The sequence below is a fragment of the Typopeltis vanoorti genome, chromosome 3 (assembly GCF_054136105.1).
Source record: "Typopeltis vanoorti isolate ZY-2024b chromosome 3, IOZ_Tvanoo_1.0, whole genome shotgun sequence".
NCBI lineage: Eukaryota > Metazoa > Arthropoda > Arachnida > Uropygi > Thelyphonidae > Typopeltis > Typopeltis vanoorti.
In genome coordinates, this window is record NC_143551.1 from 101,582,967 (window position 1) to 101,607,223 (window position 24,257).

At 34.8% G+C, this 24,257-nt stretch overlaps 1 protein-coding gene across 1 annotated transcript in view; it reads right to left on the reverse strand.

Moving 5' to 3' along the window:
* LOC150108428 (histone lysine demethylase PHF8-like) overlaps positions 1 to 24,257 on the reverse strand; it is a 391,806-nt gene that overhangs the window by 60,217 nt on the left and 307,332 nt on the right. Inside the window, exons 17-18 of the mRNA XM_090415841.1 lie at positions 22,430 to 22,519; positions 498 to 610 (exon numbers count right to left, since the gene is read on the reverse strand). Coding sequence (XP_090271967.1) covers positions 498 to 610; positions 22,430 to 22,519 — 203 coding nt within the window. The remainder of the gene's footprint in view (positions 1 to 497; positions 611 to 22,429; positions 22,520 to 24,257) is intronic.

Below are 24,257 nucleotides of genomic sequence, written 5' to 3' on the forward strand. Positions count from 1 at the left end.
GGATTATGGTATTTTCACTAATCCAATGCACTTCACTATGAACTATCAAAGCATTTCATCAGCAAAATTCAATATTAAAATCTCAGTTTCCTCAATTGGTAACAAAACAATTCATTATGCAACATTATGGCTTAGACATTTGTGAGTACTTTTAGGTAGTAGATGATTTTCACTTTTTATGAAGCTGTACTATGTTTACTGGGAGCATGAAGTGCTTAGCAGGGTTTCCAATTATTTAGCACTTTGCCAACCTAAGTAACAATGTACTATAAGTTAACAAGCTTTTATGGGTGGAACTGAAAAGGAAAAAAAAATGCTCCATATAGTCCAAAGAGCAACAAAAAATGGATATCAATTTTTACAATCAGTTATTGTGTCACAGCAAGATGTAATGCATTCTCTTTTCTCAAAATTATTGTTGCAATGACATATCTATAAAGTAGCAATGGATAGAGGAAATTAATCTAAAAATCAAATATGAGTAAATTCCAACTTACAGGCATGTTTGCTAATCGTGCAGCAGCAGCAGCTAATCCAGATTCAATGGCTTCTCTTCTCACCCCTTCTCGGATTGGACGTTCTGGTTTGGGACAATTTGGCACTAATTTTGCTGCAGGAAATAAAAAATGAATTATTACAAATTGATGTTTTTGAAGCATCTAATTAAAGACTAGCAATCTCAAAATTATGATTATTTATAAATACATTCATACTTTTATAAATACAGTTAAGTAAATACAAAACTATCATATTCTTCAAGGCAATACTATTGTATGTAAAATATATTCTCAAAAATATTAAAATTATTAGGCAAAATTCATTTTCAGTTAGGTTAATTTGATCAATGGAAATCAACTTTACCTAATAATGCTGCCTGCTATTGTGACAGAAGTATTCCACCGGGTAAGTTACTGCTATCATAGCTAGTGTGTCACTTTACATACTGCAATTCTTAAGCAAAATTACCAGCATGATAACCTGTCACTGCTGCAATCCGGTTCTAACTTCTTTGAAATATATACGTTCCATCATGCAATCTACAACAGTTATTAATATTATCACAAGTACTTCCTGCATACTTTATATAATATAATCTGTTAGCTATTCTTCTACACACATACAATTAATAGGAGGATAAAATAAAATAATTAGCAACACACACACATTCATATGTACATACATTTAAATGGCTGTTTATTCAGTCCTGAAAGGTGGGAGGTGGGTTGAATGAATTTTGATTACAATACAGAAGAATATATTAACCCTAGAGCAACAATGTGCATAAAATTAATGTGTATATTGGCAAGAATAACATCCTTCTTTCTAAATCTGAAAATAAGGAAGAAACTATTTCCTTTCCCCTTCACAGCAAAGCTTTGCTATCAAATAACTCATTTGGGACACACACATAACTCTCTCTCTCTCTCTCTCTATATATATACACACACTTTTTTTTAAAATAAAACATCTAATTAAATGCATATATATTTTTTGAATAACTGCTTCACACATGTAAGAGAAAACTAAATATCTATATATTTCACTCAATATATCATGAGCTTCTTTCCGGGAGAAGACAGAACAACTGGTAAAAACATTTCAGTTCCGAATACAAGAACAAGTTATACAGCATGCGTATAATATTACGTCTTGGTCACAGTTATCCAGTAGTGTTTCCTCCAACTGAAATGACAATCAAGTCTTCTGGTCCCTCACCATGCAGGGAAGAAGTGTGTAAAGGTGTAAGCGGCACTAAGGTTATTTGGTGCAACTTATACCTTTACACACTTCTTCCCTGCTCTCATATTCAAATGGTACTTCAGTTCCAGCACCTAAACATAAGGCTGATCTCTTTGCATCAATATTCTTCACCAACACTTGTTTAGATGGCCAAAGAAATGAACAACTCACAACATGCCCCTCAGATTTTTCAACACAAAGGCATGAAAAATCGTCAACAATCTAGATACTAATAGGCTTCTTGGTTCAGAGCATCCCTCCAATTGTGCTAAAAAAACTTGTGCCCTAGAATTAACACCCATCCTGTATTGTCTATATAAGCTGCCATATTCATCTGACATCTACACAGCATAGAAGCTAGCCACTAGCTTTCATTCATCTTGTATTCGAAAAGAGATGAGTCACACCAGCATGGTCAGGTTGTGAGCACATTAATGGTTCACAACTTGGAGACCCACCAGTTAATTAGCAATCACCAATATAGAATCTGCAGCTCTTGTTCCATAGCAGATCTAACCAACCTTATCCATCTTTGAATACAAGCCATAGAAAGGTTCAGAGAAACATGTAGTTAATTTTGACATTTACAAGGCATTTCATATGGTCTCTTCCAGCCCACTGTGATTGGATCACCAGGTTTTCTCTGGTCATTCACCACATGTCATAGTAGATGGTTTCCTTTCATCAGATTTCTTCATCAATTCTGGGGTATCCTAGGGCTATGTGCCATCAATACTCTTCTGTTTATAGAGAAGAGTACTGAAGGCACCTTCTCTCATTAACCTCAAATGCTATCTATTGTTTTGATGATGATAAGTATAAAGCCATTCATTATTTGAGAAATGTAATGCAAAAATGATTCAAACTTCTAGATCTTCCACATCCAGCATAATAAACACTGATCTTGCTACTGTTTTCCAGTGGGGTGATGGTAATCTAGTGAATTTCAATGCTACCAAAACACCATCCTGTGTAAATTTTCAGAAAAAATACTTTACTTATAACACTCCCATCATAGTCAAGATCAGTTTCTCTTCTTGGGTAGACTTGCATATCTAATTATCCTAACATGAACATATCACATTAATATGAAGTGTGACAATTTAATTCCTGGAATCCACCTGTAAAAAAACCTACGTTCGGAACTACACATTACCGGCTACTGTTGCCTTCGAAGTAGTCTCCTTGTGCATTTATACACTGGTTTAGACAGTTCCCATTTTTGGAAAATAGGCCTGGAACTCTTTTTCTGGAACACTCAAGTTCCTTTATCACATTATGCTGGATATCAGCGATGTCAGAAAATCTTCATCCTTTTAGCACAGTCTTTAATTTTGAAAACAGCCAGAAATCACAGGAAGCTAAGTCAGGTGAATAAGCAGGATGATCTAATTCGTTAATTAATTTTTTGGCTAGAAACACTCTCACGATGAGTGCATTATGGTATGGCACATTGTTGTGATGGATGATCCACTTATCAGACCAAAATTCAGGTCTTTTTCTCTGAACAGAATCTTGTAATCTTTTCAGCACCTCTAAATACCACTGTTGGTTGACTGTTTGTCCCTGTTCAATGAATTCATAGTGGACTATCCCTTTGTGTTCAAAGAAACACATCCGCATAGTCTTGAACTGTGCACATGACATGCGTGTTTTTTTTCTGGGGTGGCAAACTCGGGGTTTTCTACTGCATGCTCTGGAGTTTTGTTTCGGGATCGTACTGAAAGCAGCAGGTTTCATCACCTGTAATTACTCTCAGAAATATGTGCTTATTTGCAGAAAGATCAGTCAAAACTTGAAGCCACTGCTGCTTCTGTTTGTCCGTCAAGATCCAAGACACAAACTTTGCAGAAATCTTTTGCATACCCAATCTTCAGTCAAAATTACCCTGACTGTTTCTCGATTCATTTACAATTCATCAGTGTTGGATCTTGAATGAAAGGATTTCCTTGGAAAAATATTTTGTTTCAAGATATTCAACAAGTCTAGCTAAAACAATAACGAAAATGCTTGTAAATAAGTAAAGATATAGTTCGCCCACCATTTCTAGATCCCTTCTTGGCTTGGTGCCAAGAATAGTCGATTCATGCTGAAGGGGAGAAAGAAATGAAGGATGTACGAATTGGTCACCAACATGCGAAATCATGTGGTTTCTTGTCTGTTGCTTTACTAGTACTAGCTTGATGTTTGTTGTTCTCTTTTTGCATTATTTTTTTATTATTAATTTGTATGATGGATCCAGTACAGTCAACAAGTTCTATTGTTACACGTTTCAGTAGCTCTTGCAAAAGAATAGTGAATAATGTGCTGACATTCTGCGAAAAAGAATCGTCAGAAGGCCGTCTTCTTGTTCCCCTTTCTCAAGTCATAAAACGTGCAAGTGCAATTGCGGGCGTATCGGGGTCGACTGTTAAAAGAATTCGTAGGGAATCAAAAGGTGAAGGCAAGCCAAAATTTAAATCTCCTAAAAAAAAAAAAAGCGCCAGAGAAAGAAAACCATCGAAACCTTAGCTTTGAATGATTTTGATGTAGACGTTATAAGAAGAGCTATTCACGAATTTTACGTGGTCGAGAAAAGAGTGCCAAGTGTTCCGAAATTGATTCCTGTGCTTAAAGAAAAAATTAATTTTCCTTGGAAAAGAGAAACTTTAAGGAAATTACTTCATGAAATCGGATTTTGTTTTAAAAAGTCCCAGAATAAAAGGAAACTCATGGAGCAAAGTGACATTTTTTATGTAGAACGCAGTATTTGAATAAATAAACTCAGTTTGTTTATTATTACATCCCAGAAGACAGACTGATTACCCTATTATCGGAATGGATTCTCCTTTTTCTGACATGCACAGAAGTGTCGAGGGACCTCAAATTGGTGGGCGAACTATACTAATTTGTTTAAAGAATTATTCTAATACAAATTTTGAAATATTAATTAAAGGTGAAAGATGTCATTTATTTGTAATCTCTTACAAATAAATGACACTAACAACAACTTCAGATAAATTGTGTAGCCGACGGCAAATTGTTTACGTACAGAACGGCAGACGCTCGATGTTTTTTTTCCAGGAAGACACGTACAGAGTACTCCAGGAAGATAGAAATGAAAATAGGAGGTGTGCGCAAAATAAAGTGCCAGGCAGAAAGGTTTGGTAGTGAAGAGGGCGCTAGAGGTACGAGGTATAAAACGGGTTTGTCCTTCCCGTTCAGGGCTTCTTAGTTTTTTTCATCTGGAGTTGCTGGAGAATTTCTTGTGGAGTCGGGAGGAGTTCGAGTTCTAATCGATAGCGGGCAGCTATTCTATGCTGTCGTACAGAAAGAACAGAAGAAGAAATATTCGGTACTCTTCTGAGTAAGCTTGAAGAAACTGGCCGCCACATATGTCCATGTGGATCGACCTGAGCCATGCTGTTTCCAGTCGAGAATGCGATGGAAGGACAGAACAATGAAGTCCAAATCTAGCCAGTGAGTCAATCACCAAGGACGAGATCGAACATTCAAAGGGAAAATATAAAAAATGACAGACTGAATAAGTTCCAGGAATGTGGTAATGTAAAAACCTTTTATAATTCTTTTGTTAAGAAAGAACGGAATATTGTGTTATGGAAGAAAAGAGATGTTATGTTATAGAACTCTAAACTTGTAGGAAGGACTATAGTGAGATTTAGATAGCAGTCTCTAGAATCTAAAGGCTGTTTCACATAGTATTTATGTGAATGAGTAGTAGTTAATTTGCTATAAGTAATGATCTATAGAGTTATCGATGTGAATGTTTTAAGAATATGTGTAGACTAGTAAGGATATTTAAAAGATGCTAGCAAGAATTTTGTGTGTGGTGAAATTAGCCTATGCTTGGATATGATGTGTGAATTACAGTTGCTGTGTCTAACCTTATAACTTGGGATAACTCTATTCTTATTGAGTGTTTTTTGTAAATGTGTAATCTTAGGAATCTAATAAATGTATCTTGATTATCTTAGCATGTTTTGTGCCTTGAATTGAATCCAATGCACCGCTTGCTAATATCTGAATCTGAGCGAGAAAGAATTATATGACAGCAACCATGACTGCAAACTAAAGTATTTTAAGAGAGAGATAAAATTGAAATAAAGAGTAATTAATAGATTGATTTACTTAGTATATTTTCTGAGGGTTACTCCTTGGTTAAGAGGAATTTCTAACCTAGGGATCTGGCTGGTGCAGCTTGATCAAATAAATATTGCCAGAACCTGATTAGGAGGTAACTCCAGACCATTATTGCTGAAGATCGGACTCTATTCAGAAGTCTACCCTTTGTTAATTTAATTAATATACTTAATCATTCTAAGAATCGGCCAATTGTGAGGATAGATTTAACTGTAGATAAGAGAATACAGAATTCCGATAGTCTCGTGTGTATAGACCATAGAAATATATAGTTAAAGTAATAACACTACACAGTGACAACTAAGATAAGTGATATAAGTAGAACACAATAAAGTATAAATTATGACATAACATCAGCCATAAATTGTGCACTTAATCATCTGTCAGACTGTATGAAATCTCACACTCTGTTCATATTTGCATCCATGAATTTTGTTTTTGGCTGCCTGTTTCTGGGGTCGTCGTTCACATCTTTGAATCTCTTAAGCCATTTTCAACAGCTCCAATGTTTCAGTAGCAGGTTTGCCGATTTTCACATAACATTTGACATTAACACACTGCTCCAAATTTCGATCACACATTTTTATGCCAAAGTTTACAAATCTCTATTGTTTTTATAATCGCCAACTAGCAAATGGCTCTATCAGCTTGAGGTTTATGCAGACTCCAATTGAATCACCACATGGGTGACACTACATGGCTGTTCCGGAAATTAAATTGTCACACCTCGTAGTCTCCTCAGCATACAAAAAACTTGTTGTGCAGGCATTAATGCTGTTCAAAACATTATTTTTTGCCTGAATAACTAACACTAAGAATTTCAAATCTATCCAATCTTAGAATAATGTTCTCATATTTGTGTGGCGCATGCATTGAAAACTTCGTTAACAGGGAAATCTACTTTTAATAGATGACTTCTCTTACATACCCCCCCCCCACCCTTTCCAAACACACATACATACTCTCCCTCCAATCTAATCTTCTCAGAGAAGCTCCACTTCTACATTGTCATTTCTCTTTTTGCCCATACAGGGTATGATTTTATGCTTTGTGATAATGTTTTATTTTGATGTATAGCAAACTCTAAGCACACATATACAAGTCATGAAATTAGTAGTCATTGATACTAATTGCATAATTTGTATATATATGTGCTTAAAGTAGTGTGTTACAGATATACATACATACACATATGTGTGTATGGGGGAGGGATAACAAAACAAGTGTTCTCGTTCAAGTTGGCAGGAAAAGGACCCAGAGGAAGACCAAGATATAGGTGGATTGATAAGGTAAAAAGTGCCTTAGAAGACAGAAATATAAGATCTGATAATGTTGAGTTTTGACAGGTAACAGATTGATTTGGAGGAAATTGTAGATAGGAAGTTAGTGGTGATGCAAGTTTTTCATGTAGTACTATCATATCCTGTACACCCCTTGAGGGTACATGTCAGGAATTTGTTTTTATTTTAGCCAAGTATAAAGAAGCAAATTAAGGTTAAATTAATTAAACCTATTCTATTTACAAGCCATTAGAAATATTCCTGACTTTAAATTAACAGTTCAATTAACCAATAATGAAGAAAACCAAGAATTCATAAAAACACATGCAAAAAGAATCAAACTGAAATCACATAAATGCAAAGTATTAATAAAGGAGATATTTTAATCAAGTTCAAAGGAGGAAAAAAGACACTGATTACATTCAGGATGAAATGTTTGTTGAGAAAAAAAAAAGTATTAAACATAAAAATAGAAACTTACACTATACAGATCAGTAACTAGAACAACTTTTAATCATGGTTATGAAATGTTGATTAATTTTGACGGTATATATTAGAACACAGAATGATAAATAAATAACAATTATAGCAACAATTGTTTGAACAATTGTAGCAACAACAGAAAGACTAAAGTCCTAATTAGGTGCACTCTATGTTAAAAAAAAAAATAAATAAAAAATAAAAAACAGAGAGAGAAAGCAGGTACTAGTTATGTCTTAAGATGACTATCTCCCAAATCTTAGGCAAATTTATAAAGCCATATTTGTTGAGATTCGGAGTATGTTTCAAGGCTTCTGTTGCTTCTAAGAACAATCTCTCTGACTTGTACAAGCTTCTGTGCAGTACTTTTGTTTTCTTCCAGTTGATCCTATGTGCAGGGGTATCCAAAGCATGGTCTGCTAGTCCCAACTTGCCATAGTGATAGTGTCAGATGTATTTTTTATGTTCACTGATGCAGATGTCCACAGTTCTTCCTGTTTGACTGTAGTAAGCTTGATCACAGGAGCAAGGTACTTCCTAGACTCCTGGATGTGATAAAGGAAAGATGCTGTCCTTAGGTGAACAGATGAGAGTTGCTAATTTGACACACGGTATGAATACAGTGTTTTGATGTATGGGATGGTGAATGTTTTGTTGTAGTTCTCCATGGTGGATATGGGAGGGGTTTCTAGGGAGCATTTAGTATTTTGTCTATCTTATGGGGATTATAACCATTGGCTAAGAAGGTGTGGTGTAAGTGAGCCAGTTCAGCAGCAAGAGCATTGTCATTGGAACAGATTGCTTTGACTCTGTGGGTTAGCGTTTTTAAGATACCATACTGTTGAGAAGGGTGATGGTGCGATTGTTTGTGTAAATATCTCCCGGTATGTGTGGGTTTTCTAAAAACTGAGAATGATAAGGAACCATCTGGAAGATGTGATTAGTGTATCCAGGAAGAGCAGACAGTTATTAGCTTCCAGTTCCATTGTAAAGTGGATTTTTGGGTGTTGGCTATTTAAATGTGCTAAGAATGTATCCAATGTTGTTAATTTCAATGCTAGTATAACTCAATCCTCTTTTATTTCCTGATTAAAAAAAGTACCCTTTTCTTCTGGTCTTACTTTAGACAAGATGAGATTTTGTTTCTTCAGAGTACAACCTCAAATATCTCTTGACATTTGTAGAAAGATGGTTACAACAAAATAAATTATATTCTTGTTTTTAAACAAATTTTGTATGTGAAGTATTTTAGTGACTAGGCTAATTGAATCTAATTGATCACTACCTAGATTGTGTTTGACTTTCATTAAGATTTCATTCATTACTTAGGACGATACTGAGATTAAATCACTTCAGAAGCCTATATTATCCATTGAGTCTCTGTAGCTCAGTCAGTATAGATGACCCCTTTGGTCAGGAAGGACTAGGTTCAATTCCCATCAGTGATGTGAGGAACTTTATCTGGTCTCATACGGAGGTAGGGGGTTTTTTCACCCAGAAACTTGGGGTTTTCGTTCCCCAGAACAGGCAAACACATCTACAGACATAAAACACACGGGGGGGGGGGGGGGCAACCACCTTGTCCTTGAAGCAGATGCAGTTTCAAATCGTAACAGACCGTGCCTAGTAACAGGCCACTAAGGCCTAATATATGTGAAAGGAAAGGAGAGGAGATATTATCCATAGTAGTAAATTGATGCATAACCATATTATTAAAATACTTTGGATCAGAGATAGTTGTAAAAAGTATCTTTACTTGGATAAAAAGTAAATTATATTACATATGGAAAATTATGCTACGGAAATTTTATAACCTCTGCACTGATTTAAACTCAGTATCTTCCTGGGTCCAGATCTCGCTGATGAGACCTCAGTAAAGGTTGGAACTGGTCTGAGTAGTGACCTTCCCCAAAATGAATAGTAACATGCACATCTGAAAGGAAGCATGTTGTGCATTATGAGATACTGAGGCAACTGATGTGAAGATACTTAATGTGCACACTTTCCTTTTATGCTCAGGTAGAGGATTAAAACAAGAATATAAACTTCTTGTCTAGTATAATTTACTCTCTTGGCATAAACATTGCAAATACTACCTCCTCAGGATCTAAAAAATTAGTTTTTCTCTTTTGCTCAAGGTGTTACTTTACCTATGAACAACTCCATACATTTAGTCAATGAATACTTTCTAACACTGGGGTAATGATTCTATGAACGCCCCCAAAAAATACCTGACTCAGTATAGAAAAGAGTTATTAGGTTGTTTAATGACCCATTTCTGACAAATTTATTCCACTCTGTTTTACAGAGTCATTCAGTTTCATCTGTTTGCATTTTCTTCAAATATTTCTATCTATGGAAATTGCTCATCAGAATTGGCATCAATAATTCCAATGAGTATCTCTCTCTTCTAAATCTGTTAAAACACATGTACCAGCTATACACATCTCTTTGTAATTCAACTCTAAACCCACAGAACCAACTTGTTTATCATCATTTATTCCTACCTTCTACAGCTGTCTTTTGTAAAAGTGTTTCCTTTTATGTATTTCCTAAAGAGTATAATCTACAGGTTTTTAAATCTAATGCTAACAAGCTTTTTTTTTCTCCTCACCTTTCTGCCCATTAACAGTATTAATGTATTATAGGTTGAACAACCTCTTATGAATGGGATTACCATTAAAAAAAGGTTTCGTATGCTCTGACAGAATGTCAGACCTGACAAATGCAGGTTCAAACATTATGGCTGATGAAATCATGCAGTGTAGTTTGGAAAGTTTTGGTGAATTAGCCAAAAGGTAGCCAAATGATATTCCTTAGAAATAACAGGTTCGGTTTACAAATCTGGTGGGACGTATTGTTTATATCAAAGTTAAGACCATGAATGCTGGTAAAGTAGATGTGGAATTTTTAACTTCTTGGAATGGATTTTTGTTGTTTTTTATGTTTACCACATTATTTGCAATGAGTTACAATGCTGAATGCTGATGAACAGTCAGTTAAAGAGCATGAGGAGATATTATCCAAACTATAAACTGATGCATCACCATATTATTAAAATACTCTGGATAAGAGATAGTTGTAAAAAATATCTTTACTTGGATAAAAAGTAAATTATACTACATATGGAAAATTATGCTACAGAAATTTTATAACCTCTGCACTGATTTAAACCTTGCAGGTGACCTTACATGGTGATTTTCACCCAGAAAACATCCAGTTTCATGTCCACTCCATGGCCTTGAATGTGTCCTCTGCATACCACCACCATGCTCAGAATGGCTCAAAACACAAACTGGTATATTAAGTGGTAGCTGGATTATTTGCTAGCTAGTCAGGATGCCCCTGATGCATTACTGTGACAACTGTTCTAGCAAGTGGTCTGAGGAACCACTTTACTGTTATATCCTCAAATGAGGAGATAAAAATCAAAAGGAAATCCAGCTCTAGAAACTACACCAGAAATCACTATAAGCCTACAATATGTAAGGTGGTTGTGTTTCATCAGGCAAACGTAATTTAGTAAAAGTGAGAAGTCTTTAAATTACAATGTATAATGAAAGTCATCTACCACACAGTGATCTAGGTGACAGGTAATTATAATTATTACTAAAGTAAAGAGCCTAAAGGCTTCAGTTCAGCAATGCAAACCTGATAAGCAAAGTGGATATTATATCCAGCATTATTGCAAAGCCAAATGTAGAAACTATGAAAGTTTCGTGAGTTGAACAGAGAGCTTGTGGGAATATATTCCTAAGGCAACTAGTGAATGTCGTGGAATGTATTCTTGCAAGCTCTCTGGTCAACTCACGAAACTTTCATAGTTTCTACATTTGACTTTGCAATAATGCTGGATCTAATATCCACTTTACTTTTGTAAAATAACACTGTTTATTTTAGATAATTAATTACGGTGTTAGTAGATGCAATAAATGTCAGAATTTAAAATGTATCTCCTCAGTGTGAAGACAGTCATTTCCCTTTCAGGAAACAAGAACATGTAACTATAGTTTCACATAATTAAGTTTTGGATTTCATAAGTGGAATCTCAGCACAGGGTGAAGAAAAAAGATTGATTTGTTTAACTATTGACCTATCAGTATCTCTGGAGTGGTGGTGGTGGCAGTGAAGATTTTGGAAAAGAGGTCACATATAGAAATAAGTTGACAGAGAATTTATACTTTGAAATGAACAGCGTGGGCTTACTGGGAGAAGATCATGTTTGAGTAACTCACATTTTATACTAATGTAATAGGTGAATTAGAAAAAGGGCAAGGATACACCATGATAATTTTGTACTCTGCTAAAGCTTTTGACAGGATTCAGTATGAAAGGCTGTTGTATAAGTTAGAGGATTATGGGATTTGATTATAAACTATTAGTATGATTAAAGGATGGTTGACTGACGGATATCAACAAGTGGTGTATGGGGGATGTGAGTCCACAAGACCACAGGGATCAGTCCCCTGGTACATTGTTATTCAACCTTTATATTAATGACATTGGGAATGATTTAACAGAAATGTTTCTGTCAGAGACATCTTCTGGAATATAATCTTAGAATTGTAATAACACATACAAAAACATAACAAAAGTCTAAAGTTCTACAAGAGGCGAAAGTCCAAAATTCCTCAGGCCCCCCCCCCCATAGCACTTTAGATTTTAAGTAGTCTATTTTCTTCCTCTTGTTATGTTTTTGTGCATGCTATTAGAATTTAAAAAATTTTTTTTTTATTGTATTCCTGAAGATGTCTTTGCAACAGAGACAAAATACTGAAACAATTAAATCTGATGTTTAATTATTTCTCTTCGTGCTGTATTCATTCCATTAAATTTTAGTATGGGTTGTGAAAAGGACTATCATTTCAGTGTTAATAAATATAAAGCTAAACACTTTTGATGTACAACTTTACATTTATTGATGTGAGATAACATATGCTGTTTATATTGGTGAGATTATGCTAGAAGAAACTGCCAAGGCTAGGGATCTTGGAGTTTTTAAGTTTTAATACATAGGAAGTTTGAAGCTCAAGGACTACATAGCAAATATTGCAAATACAACCCAGAGGATAATTGCAATGGTGAAACAAACGCTTCCATATAAGAATAAGAAAGTAATTTTGCCTCTTTACAAGACTTTAATAGGACCTCACCTGGCCTATTGTGTGCTAATCTGGTCACCTTGTGTTTCCAAGGTGATGGAGATACAGTAGAAAAGATGCAAAGGAAAGTGTTAAAGATAATATTGGACTATGAAATGTAGATTATGAGGAGAGAGAGACTGAGAATTGGTGGACTGCAGATGCTAGCAAACAGATGAAAGTGAGGTGATATGATATACACTTACAAATTTCTGCAAGGATCATACAGGATACTAGTAGATGGAATTTTTCATTCAATGGAGGGGAGGATGAGATGACATCCAAGAAGGTTAAGAATGAATGCAGTCAAAGAAAGGAAGGGCTAGATTTTTCTCTCATAGCATAGTGAATAATGGCATTAATAAATCTTGCAGAAAAAATATGTTGCTGTCATTTGAGTGAGCATGTAATCAGCAAAACGTTTGACAAACAATTTCTATGAAAACACATTCTTAGGTATTATGTACATTACTTCTGATTATGTACATTGCTACTTTTGATGAGGTATAAGAAGTAGCAACGACAACAAAGAACAATTTTCACCATTTTGCCCTTATGAATAAATCAACTAATTTTACAAAGCAAAGATAAATATCATTTTTAGTAACCTATTAATATAACATTTGTAATATGCAACAAGATCAGTTTTCTAACTCAACTTAAGTTTTGAAACATCAGATGGGAATTCCTATTTTCTATCTTAAAAGTTAACAAGCTGTCTGCACAAATAAAAACATTCAGCTTAAGTTTACAAAACAGCCATTCTCGAATTATTATTATTATTATTATTATTAATTATGACATCTCCATAGAGTCCGGAGACTCACTGCAGGAGAACCAAATCAACCATCATACACACAAATCCTGTCATACTTCTCCTTGAATCTATTCACCATCAGGGAACTCACAACCAATTCTGGCAATCTATTCCACTCACCACACAAAAAATCTGATCCCACACCCCTACTAATCACACTTACACAACTTCCATGGATAGCCCCTAGTTCTCTGGCTATTTGTCATATATTAAAAAATTTCACTTGCATCAATTTTATAAAACTCCTTTAGTATGCTAAAAGTTTCTACCATGTCCCCCTCTTTTCCATCTATCAACTAAACTTCGTAACCCACAAACCTTCAACCTATACTCATAGGGAATATTCCATAGCCCTGTCACCATCTTGGTCACTCATCTCTGAATCTTTTTGATCAACATCCTGGTCTCCAAGAAACCCAGGTGACCAAATATGTGCGCAGTAAAGATGTGGCCGAATCATAGCCTTATAAAGAGGGATAATAACTTTCTTATCTTTACTCGTTTTTCAATGTCCAAGTAATTCATTGAGCTATTTTACCATATTTTGCAGTATGCTCTCTAAACTTTAACTCTTTGTTCATCATTATTCCCAAGTTCTTAGCTTCATCAATTTCTTGCAAACCAATACCATCCATATGATACACCATATACAACCTTTTCAACCCGAAGTGCATAACCTTATATTTTGCAACATTAAATTTGCAATCATTATCCTTTTGCCCACAATGCCAATTTATGTAAATCATCCTGCAGAATATCTACATTGCCTTTATCAACTATTGCTCTCCCCAGTTTTGAATCATCAGCAAACAACTGAATATCCCCTCTTAAATCTTTCTCTATGTCACTGATATATAAATTAAAGACAGTGGCCCTGGTACCAAACCCCGAGGTACTCCACTCCACCATATACTACTCTCTGGTGTCTGTCAGTCAGCCAGCCCCATAGCCATTCCCCATCTTTTCCAGTTTTTGTAATAGTTTTCCATGTGGTATTCTGTCAAATGTCTTGGCAAAGTTAAGCAGTATCATGGTATAGTCATTACCTTTATCCAATTCTGCTGTCACTTGATTATAAAATGCGAATAAGTTATTAAGACAGGACCTACCACCTACTTTTTACAAAGCCACACTGCCCACTATGGAGTATTGCATCACTATCCAACTACTGAAAGGTAGTTGGATAGTGATGCGATACTCTGATTGCAGGTAAAGGTAAAATACAACAGTATTTTATCTTTCACCAACTTTTCCAATATTTAACCACTCCCGATATAGTAATTGATCTGTAGTATGCTACCTCTGTCTTGGAGCCAACTTTATGTAATGGTGTAAAGTGGAAAGAGGGTAAATCTTACCCTCTTTTCACTCCCTTGGAAGCTTGCCAGAGATGACTTAGATTGAACCACTTCATCATAGGCAATGCCAGGTCTCTTGCAAATTCACATAGAACATGGGCTGATATACTATCCAGTCCCACTACTGTGTTCACATTCATTTTTTACTATACTGAACACCTCCTGTTCATCTATGTCAATGATGCTATGCATCTCTGTAACATCAGTTACATCAGCAACTCAACTATTTCTTTTGGTTTAGTCACTTTCCTACCATGAGCATTGTTTAAAGTCATTCCACCATAGTCATTTTCCCCTCTTACTTGCTACATAATGAAAACACTGGATTTACTTTGGCCTGTTTGGGATGTCTGATTTGGCCTTCCTTACCGTACTAGTCACCCTTCTTGCTTGCACTTTGTGCTGCTCATGGTGATTACACTTTTTCATTAATTTCATTCAACATTTTTTCAATAGTTTCATTCAGTACTATTGTTTTCACATATAAAATGCTAGTTTATCATGGTTTTGTGTGGGGGTATAGGGGCCATGTAATCCTGTTATGTGCACTATTAGTAAATTACTTCCTCCATTCCAAGTGGCCTAACTCTTTAGTTTCAAAATAAAAAGAAAACATCTGAAACTAAATCACAGGAAGCTTAACTAAAACAAATCAAAACAGAGATTTCTATCCAAGGATATCGCATATATAACTTGTCCTCTTAAATTAACCCAATGATTTTACTTATTAAGAGAATGAGTATTCAGAAAACATTTATACCAAAGGTATTCAAAAATTTTTAATTAACAAAAATTTTATTTTTGTAAATTAAAAATACATACAATATAAACTCAGCATAACTTAACTACACAAGTGCCAATATATTCTTCAGATCACAACAAGAAATCTTATGAAAATCACTTCCTCGTACATGGCCACCTTCAATTATGTAAGTCAACAGTTGTCATCCTATCAATGTATATTTTCCTTCATATAGGAGAGAAAATATAATGCAGAAACTGCTTTGCCCTATAATAATGAGCAAAATTATTATAGGATTTAGCTGAACACTTCTTCATTCTAAAATCTGTGATTCCTAGTCTTCATCCAAAACACTCCAAGAACTTACTCCACTTTCTATTAGCAAATCACAGGAAGCTTAATACAGTCCAACAGCATAATGAACAGTTAAAGCCAGAGATGACTTAGATTGAACCACTTCGTCAGAGGCAATGCCAGTTCTCTTGTACATTCATGCCCATCTATATAAATGACCCACTCGACCAAACTTAATATGCAACTTCTTTATCAAGCAAAGCAAAAGAGAACAAGTGATACAGTTGTTCATGAGAAAGGACAACAACACAAAAGTGATATAGATAAAAACAGCTGACGACTTCAGCAAATGCTGTCAAAGAAGGTAGTAAAATCTAATAATCCAAATCTGAACAACTGGACCAATGCTGACCCAAATGGATTTATGAATATCCTAGATCTTGGTGAAACTGTCAACTTTAAAAAAACTGTATAATCTAACTTCTGTAAAAAACGTTTTTGATACTATTTCAAATTCATTTAAGAATGTCAACTTATATCATGTAAATATTAGGTCATTAAGGCCAAATTTTTACTAATGTTAAGTGAAATATGCATCAAACCACTTGATATTGATCGATATCCTCTTGTTAATTATGACTGTTGTGATTATATTCATTCAGGCAGATTAATTCTGTATGCTAGGAAAAATAATATTCGCTTTCATAAACTGAACTCAAATATGCACAGTACTAAAACTGTGATGATTTATAACACAGTAATGAATACACTCATGTTTGCTATATACTGTACGCATGATGGCCCTGTTGATATATTTCTAACAGAACTAAATAATGTTCTAAAGACCTTAAAATGTGATAATGTAATGCTAGGGGGGGGGGATATACATTTGGATTTATATACGAATAACAACAAAATTGAAGAATATAAAAATTTATTATCTTCATATGAGTTTCTTGCAATACATAGATGGCAACATGAGAGAATAAAACAACTCAATAAGTTGCATTAATCACATATTCATAAGGAACAAAATGGCCTATGAGGTATTCCTCTGCAACCTATTTTAGCAAAATAATAGATCATTATTCGATACTGTTGAATCTATCATTAACTAATAGTTATGATATGAGCTGTGCAGGTAGTCATGAAAAATTCAAAATTAGCATCAATTATAATAAATTTGAAAATTACATAAAAATTATCAACTGCTTCAAAATGATCGGTTAGATGTAAATCAGTCATATGAGGAATTTATCAAAATGATTAAATATCAGATAGCAAACTGCAATATCATAAAAGAATTACTGATGAACTAAAAAATATGATAAGGATGAAAGAAAATTATTATAAGTATAGGAAGAATCCCTACAATTTAATGTTTGAACATGATTATAAAAATTTCGCTAAATGCTTAAAGGAAAAAAATAAAGTATGCAAAAAAATGCTATCTCTTAACAAAATTTCTTTCTTGTATGAATGATAAAAGTAAAGAATGGAGGTCGGTTAACATGATAATTAGTAATACAAAGCAGAAAACAAGAGAATTCCCAGATGGCAATGATGTCACTGCTGTACTTAACAAAATGAATAACTCCTTTATAAACTATGGCATTATGTGAATTTGATCCTATAGACAGGATTAAAGTACGTGAGTCATCTTCTGTGGATTAAGAATTCAACGTATCTATATACAGTAAATGAGGATGTGGTAAAGGGTGTAGTAATTGGACTAAAAAAAAAAAGAGGAAAAAATGGAAGTGATCATTAAATGTCAAAAAATTATGTATTATATTTAAACATAAGCTAAAGTTCTTTACATATATTATTAATAAATCTTAGGAACATGGGAAATTTATAGAACTCTTCAAGAATGCTTCAGTTCTTCCATTATTTAAAGGAGGTAACAGAAATGAAATAAAAATTACAGACGAATATCTATATTATCTACAGCCTCAAAAGTTAGTGAAATTCTAATAAAAAAATTAAAAAAAAAAGGCTAAACAGCTACCTAAATTCCATATTCTTTTATGCTCCTAAACAATATAGATTCAGATCTCAATTCAGTATGGAAAAAGTGCTATTGGAGTTCCATAAAACAGTTTATAGTGGAATAAATAAAGGAATGTACACAGGAGCCATTTTTCTTGATATATCTAAAACATTTGACTATGGGCATCGTGACTTATTACTTCTGAAAATGTCCAGATAATGGCATTAGAAGAGATACCAATGATTAGTTCAAATCCTATTTGAATAATAGAAAACAATATACTAGCTATAGCACCTTCAATAGCACAACAAAAATAATAAAATACAGAGTCCTGCAAGGTTTAGTACTAGGGGGTCTATTTATTTTTAATATATGTTAATGATCTCTGCACATACAGACTTTTTGGCAAAATGATATCGTTCACTAATGATACGGCATTAATATACACTGAAACGACTCTTCAAGATTAGAGCTACAGCCATTACAGACTTCACATATTAAACCAATGACCTGTTTGCCATTCATAATATTTTGCCAATACAGAAACTCTATCTTTATTGTTGAATATTACATAGTCAAGCCATAAATACTGTTATAACATGAACAGTGCATAAACTTTTAATCTATCAGTAAATCGTTTACAGCTTTCAGCCCATCCAAACAACATGTATAACATGAATATAGCAGCACTCAACGTTCAAAATGTGTCCCCTTTTGCTTTCACGCATGCCTGAAGTCTGTGGGGGCCACATATCAATGGCAGCATGCACAACATCCAACGGAAATGCTGTCACTGCTCGCTCCAAATCCACCTTCAGAATGGTGATGCTGGCATGTCATTTCTTGCAGGCCACTCTCTCTCTCTAGCTCCAACCAAAGTTTGAAGTCCAACGGATTTAGATTGGGACTTCCAGATAGCTAATCAAATAATGATATGTGGTCAGGCACATTTGCCTTGTGTGCAGGAGCTGAGTCCTGTTGGAAGGTCCAGTGGCTACCATGAAACAAGGTGTTGTTCAGGGCCATACCACAGGTTATAGCACAGTGTCTTGCAATAACGGTGTCTTCCCATACACTTTGGCAGAGGTTTTAATCCCTGTCTCGCAAAAACGAAACCTGGATACCCTTGATATCCCCCCCCCCCCACACACACACCAAACCATCACTGATGCAGGGAGATGACTTCTGAATCCTGGGTGCTATGCTGTGCAACCATCTAGGACATATATCCGATTATTCTGGAAGTTAAACGACTCTTCAATAGTGAAAATCTTCTCATCTGTGAAGAGGATATCTCTGTGTCTGTTGTTCATGTACTGCCAGAGAAGTGCCCTTGATTTTATCATCCTTTGCAGCATAAGTTGTGATGTTAGGAACGACGATAGGCTCTCATCTCCAGGTCATCAGACTGGGACTTCCAGAAGTCCCAATCTGAGTTAGCACATGACACTGTTCTCTGCAAAACATTAATCGCTTGTGACATTTCTTTTGGCATTCTCACAGGATTATGGTGGAGGCATGCCTTCACAGCCCTCACAAGCTGTTGCAACCTAACACAGCAAGTTCGATCTATTCTTTGGTGGTCAGATACATCTTCTGTATTGTTATAATGGTTAACAGTCCGATACACAAACATCCTACTGATCCCGACTGTTTTTAGATGCTGAAAAGAACAGGTGGCTAATAATAATCTCCCCACTGTATGTTAACCCATACAACTAAACAATTCTCTACTGATAAACATGCGAATTTTGGCTGCACACAATGCTACTATGAAACCAAGCTCGACGAGTTCTGTGGGTGGCACATGGGTATGTGGAAGTTGCTACAGTATTTATCACAAGACTATGTATATATAAGAAATAACGCTGCAAATTTTTCTATATATAATGTAGATTGTGGTTTATGCTGTAGCTTGGGAAATTGCTTATAGTTCCCAAGACAAGAAAATAAATTTTTCACAAATCCTTTGAATACCTAGCAGCAATCAGCTATAAATGAACTGCCAAATAGTCACTCCGCAGAATATGCTTTCAGAAAAAGATTGAAAAATTACCTCATGGGACAACATAATGTTGACTTTTATTTTCAACATATATTATAAGAGATCACTGTAATTCTGTAATTTATAAATTATGTCTAATTATCACTAACATATTATAACTAAGTATAATATTATGTGAGTCCTCACAGATACAGTGTCATTTGATTTGTAGTGACTGTATCAGCTAAATTTTTCTAGTAACCAGTACAGCTACAGCCATTGGTTACACAAGTTGTACAGTTCCTTATATTTCCTTTCTGCATTTATTATCATGTCTTTTCCTTAACATATCACTCTCTGCATTACTGTTCCAAGTGGTGATATTATACTTCAACAATTATAAATAACATTTTTTCCACTGCCTGAAAACAGTTTGGAACTGTTCAACTGGAATACTGTTTATGTCCTCCAGCAACTTTTCTTTTACTACGTCAATGAATCGCTGCCCTTTCATGGTTTTCTTTATCTGTGGGAATAAAAAAAAAAAAAAAGAGTCACACGGAGAGAAATTGAGTGAGTAGGGGAACAACCACCATGTTGTTTTTTTCTCAAAACAGTGAGATAAAAATTTTGGTTTACTGTTTGTCCATTAGAAACAAATTCTTTGTGTACAATTTCATTCACATAAAAATCAACATTGTCTAGACGTTAGATCAAACTTGACATGCCTTCTTGGGTCTTGGTGAATTTGCATGTTTCCAATGGCTTGATGCTTGTTTTGTTTCTGGATCATAACTGTATCACCAAGACCGATCCCAGGTCACAACTTTTGAAAGAAAGTTCTAGTCATTAAGAACTTGCTCCCTCAAATCGTGACAACATTCACGTAATTTTTATTTTTTATCCTCTGTGAGCAAACAAGGCCCAAATTTAGCAGATACACGTTTCACCTACAAATCTGTTAAAATTTGCTGGCATGAACTCCATGACAAATTTGTCAATTCAGAAACTAGCTCAATGGTCTTTCAATGATCTTCATCGATTGCCTGGCAAACCTTTTCGATATTTTCATAATTTCTGCCTATTAACAAGTTGCCATTTTTTAAATGGGAAAACCATCGTGGACCTGTGTTTTACCTAAACCATTGTTCTTAAAGGCTTGCCAAAGCATGACAATAGTTTCAGTTGCAGTTTTATCCAAAAGAAAACAAAATTTTAAGCATACTCTCTGTTCCTGTGGTGAGTTATCACAAAATCGCCAAACTTGCTTGTAAGCACTAACAAAAATGCAGCCAGAACAACAAACCAGTTCACACAGGATGATGCCACTTGCCAGCCCAGTGCAGAAAATTGCATATTCAGGTGTCTAGCAACATTATCCATAACTAGAAAATGTGCACACGCCAAATTCAGATTCTGGTCATTTTTGGGTATCTCCTCATATATAGTATTGGTTCTATGTTCCATTATTACTTGTATTGCTGTAAATAAGCTTCACTATTGTAATATGTTATCATTTGTACCATTTCTTCAGTCTTGATAAATTTCAGTTTCAATTTCAAAAATTTCAAGCTCCAATGAATAACTTACTAAAACCTCAACAACAGTTTCATCCCTTTAGAATGAATTTATAGCCCATGTGAAAGTCTCTGCATATGCCATTGAAGAAATAACTAAAACCATATCAGTAGTTACAAATCATCTTTTAGACTGATAATTCAAAATAAAACGTTATGACTCAAACTTGCAAACAATTTATAGTTTCTTTCAATTTTAACTGAATAAATTCTATATGGATTAATGACTACAATAAACTTCACTGAAAGGATTTTCTCTCTCAGTCTTCCATTTCCAACCTTTCTTCTAATTTCTGTTTAATCTTCACATATTGCAAATGCAGAACTTCACCAATTTCCCTTTTGCTGTGTTCTCTTTTCCTCCTGAAGCTGAATGCTTAGTAATGTCTATTAACTTCCTCTTTTCTTTTGCATATGCTCAGAAATACAGCAGTGCAACTTCCACTTCAGTCAACAATGTGCACACCACCATTTTGGGTTCAAGTTCTTTTTCACATGAGCATTAACAATTTCATAATGAAATATGTAGCAGTTATAAATTTCTTTGTTTCACAATGTTTAATGCACTGAGGTGATTTCATTTTATTTTATTTATTTTTTTTTTTGTATTTACTATGGCAATTAAGTTATAAAATATGACATCTTATAATTATTATTTCTTTATTTCATTATTATTGTTATTTATTATTCTACTATTTGTCTTCATCTTCATCTCAGTAACATCAATCATGTCAACATGATATTTCTTTAATCTCTTTCCTAGATCCACCTCTTTTCCAATGATGCTCCTAACATGATGGTCTCATCTTTAATTAATGCAGCATGTAAAGTTGATCCTTTTCTAAAATTAGTTTTTTCTAAAATTTTAATCAGCAAACTTTACCTTTTGGATTCCATGGCTCATCACGCCGCGCTCTTCCTCTTGGCTTAAATACATGAACCTCGTTGTCTGATGCTTCAAGTCCTAAGTAAACTGAAAAATTCAATTATAACTTAAGATTAAATTAAATTTCTTCTATAATAAATCATGTAGAAAGTTTATTAAACAAAGCTAGGCATGAAAAATAAGTTGTCTAGAAAAATATGTTTCATTTTATAAATCAGTAAAACTGTGTAAATTATTAGATTCAATTTATAATATAGTTTAATCAGTATCCACTGTTTATTTGAGCTGTGTATTTTTACAAGCTTTATTTTAATGTTATAGTGTAGTCAACAGCACCAAGCACAACAAGATTCAAGATGCAAATGTTTAGGGAAATTCAATATGAGTGAGCAAGACAGCATACATATGATGTAACTGTTATTAAAAAGTGAACACATTAAAATGTAAGGGTACCTGTAGGCCTAAGGTGTTAAAGCAATTCATGAATGTTAAAATGCTAGAAGCATCAAGAATAACAATACAGTTAGAAATTTTGGTTGATTAAGCTGGGAAAAAAATGCAACGGATTAGTGACATGGTCAATTGGGAAGGATACTGTTAGAGGGATAACACTAAGGGATATTGTGTATTTATGGAGGTAGGAACTGTTGATGATAGCAGAAGAATTGCACACAGCAAGAATTCAGCACGAAGGCAAGGGTAAGGAAGGTAGCGTATTTGAAGTTACAAGGAGTGAGATAAAATTTAACAAAACAAAATATATAACAAGGTTAGTAGTAAGAGACAAAGGATGCAAAAAGAGATGTTAATAATAGAAGTCAAAATTATACACTAAGAAATAAGTGAACCTAGTCTTCACTTACTGCATCAAGAAATTCAAATTTCTTGATTCACTTGTTACAACGATAGATCAGTTTATCAATACTGGTACTGAAGAAATTTGTGTCCACACCTAGAAACTAACATTGCACTGTCTGCTGACTTTCCTCATCTTTAGAGAAATGCCTTCTGGAAAGGTGTTTCTTGGGGGTGGGGGGTAGGCACTAAGTCTGGGATGTAAGGGAGGGGATGTGGCAGAGTTTCACAATGATTACAATGCAATCACTCATGAGTGTGCATGCAGTGTGTGTGGAGTAGTGTTGCTGTGCACCAAAATCATGACTTTTGTGAGTTATGTGAGTGAGGTATCCTGGTCGTTTGCATCAAATGTTAGATTTCAGTTTGTCCAATTGCATGGTAAAGCTCTGCATTGATTGTTCCTCCCTTCGGCAAGAAGATCTGGGATCACATTGGTGATTTCAAAACACTATGGCCATGCCTTTTTGGACTGTGGGAACAGTTTTTGATCTTTTTGTGCACAGAAGATTGTGGATGTTTCCAGGTTGTGGAGTCTTGTGGGATAAAGTGATGAACCCACGTTTTGTCTCTCGTGACTAGGCTAGCAAGAAGATCCTCACCTTTGTAGCTGTAGTGCAACAGATTCTCCAGACACATCCCCATGTGTGTTGCCTTGTGCTCCTCTGACAATTGTCAGGGCACCCAGTGGCAGCACACACCTTTTGAAAGCCAAGTACATTGTGAACAATTTTGTAAACAGCAGACTTACTCAAGTTCACCACTTGTGAAATTTCATGCAGTTTCATATGCTGGTCTTCAAGAATGATACTCTTAATGCCCAAAATGTTTTTTTCTGTCTTGCTTGATGAAAACCTGCTTGCTCGATGCCTACCTTCTATGTCACCATAGTCCCTTTAAATAAACTGAGTAAGAGTTTCCATGGATGGCCCCTTTTGACATCACCTTTTTGCCATACACAGCAAGCAAC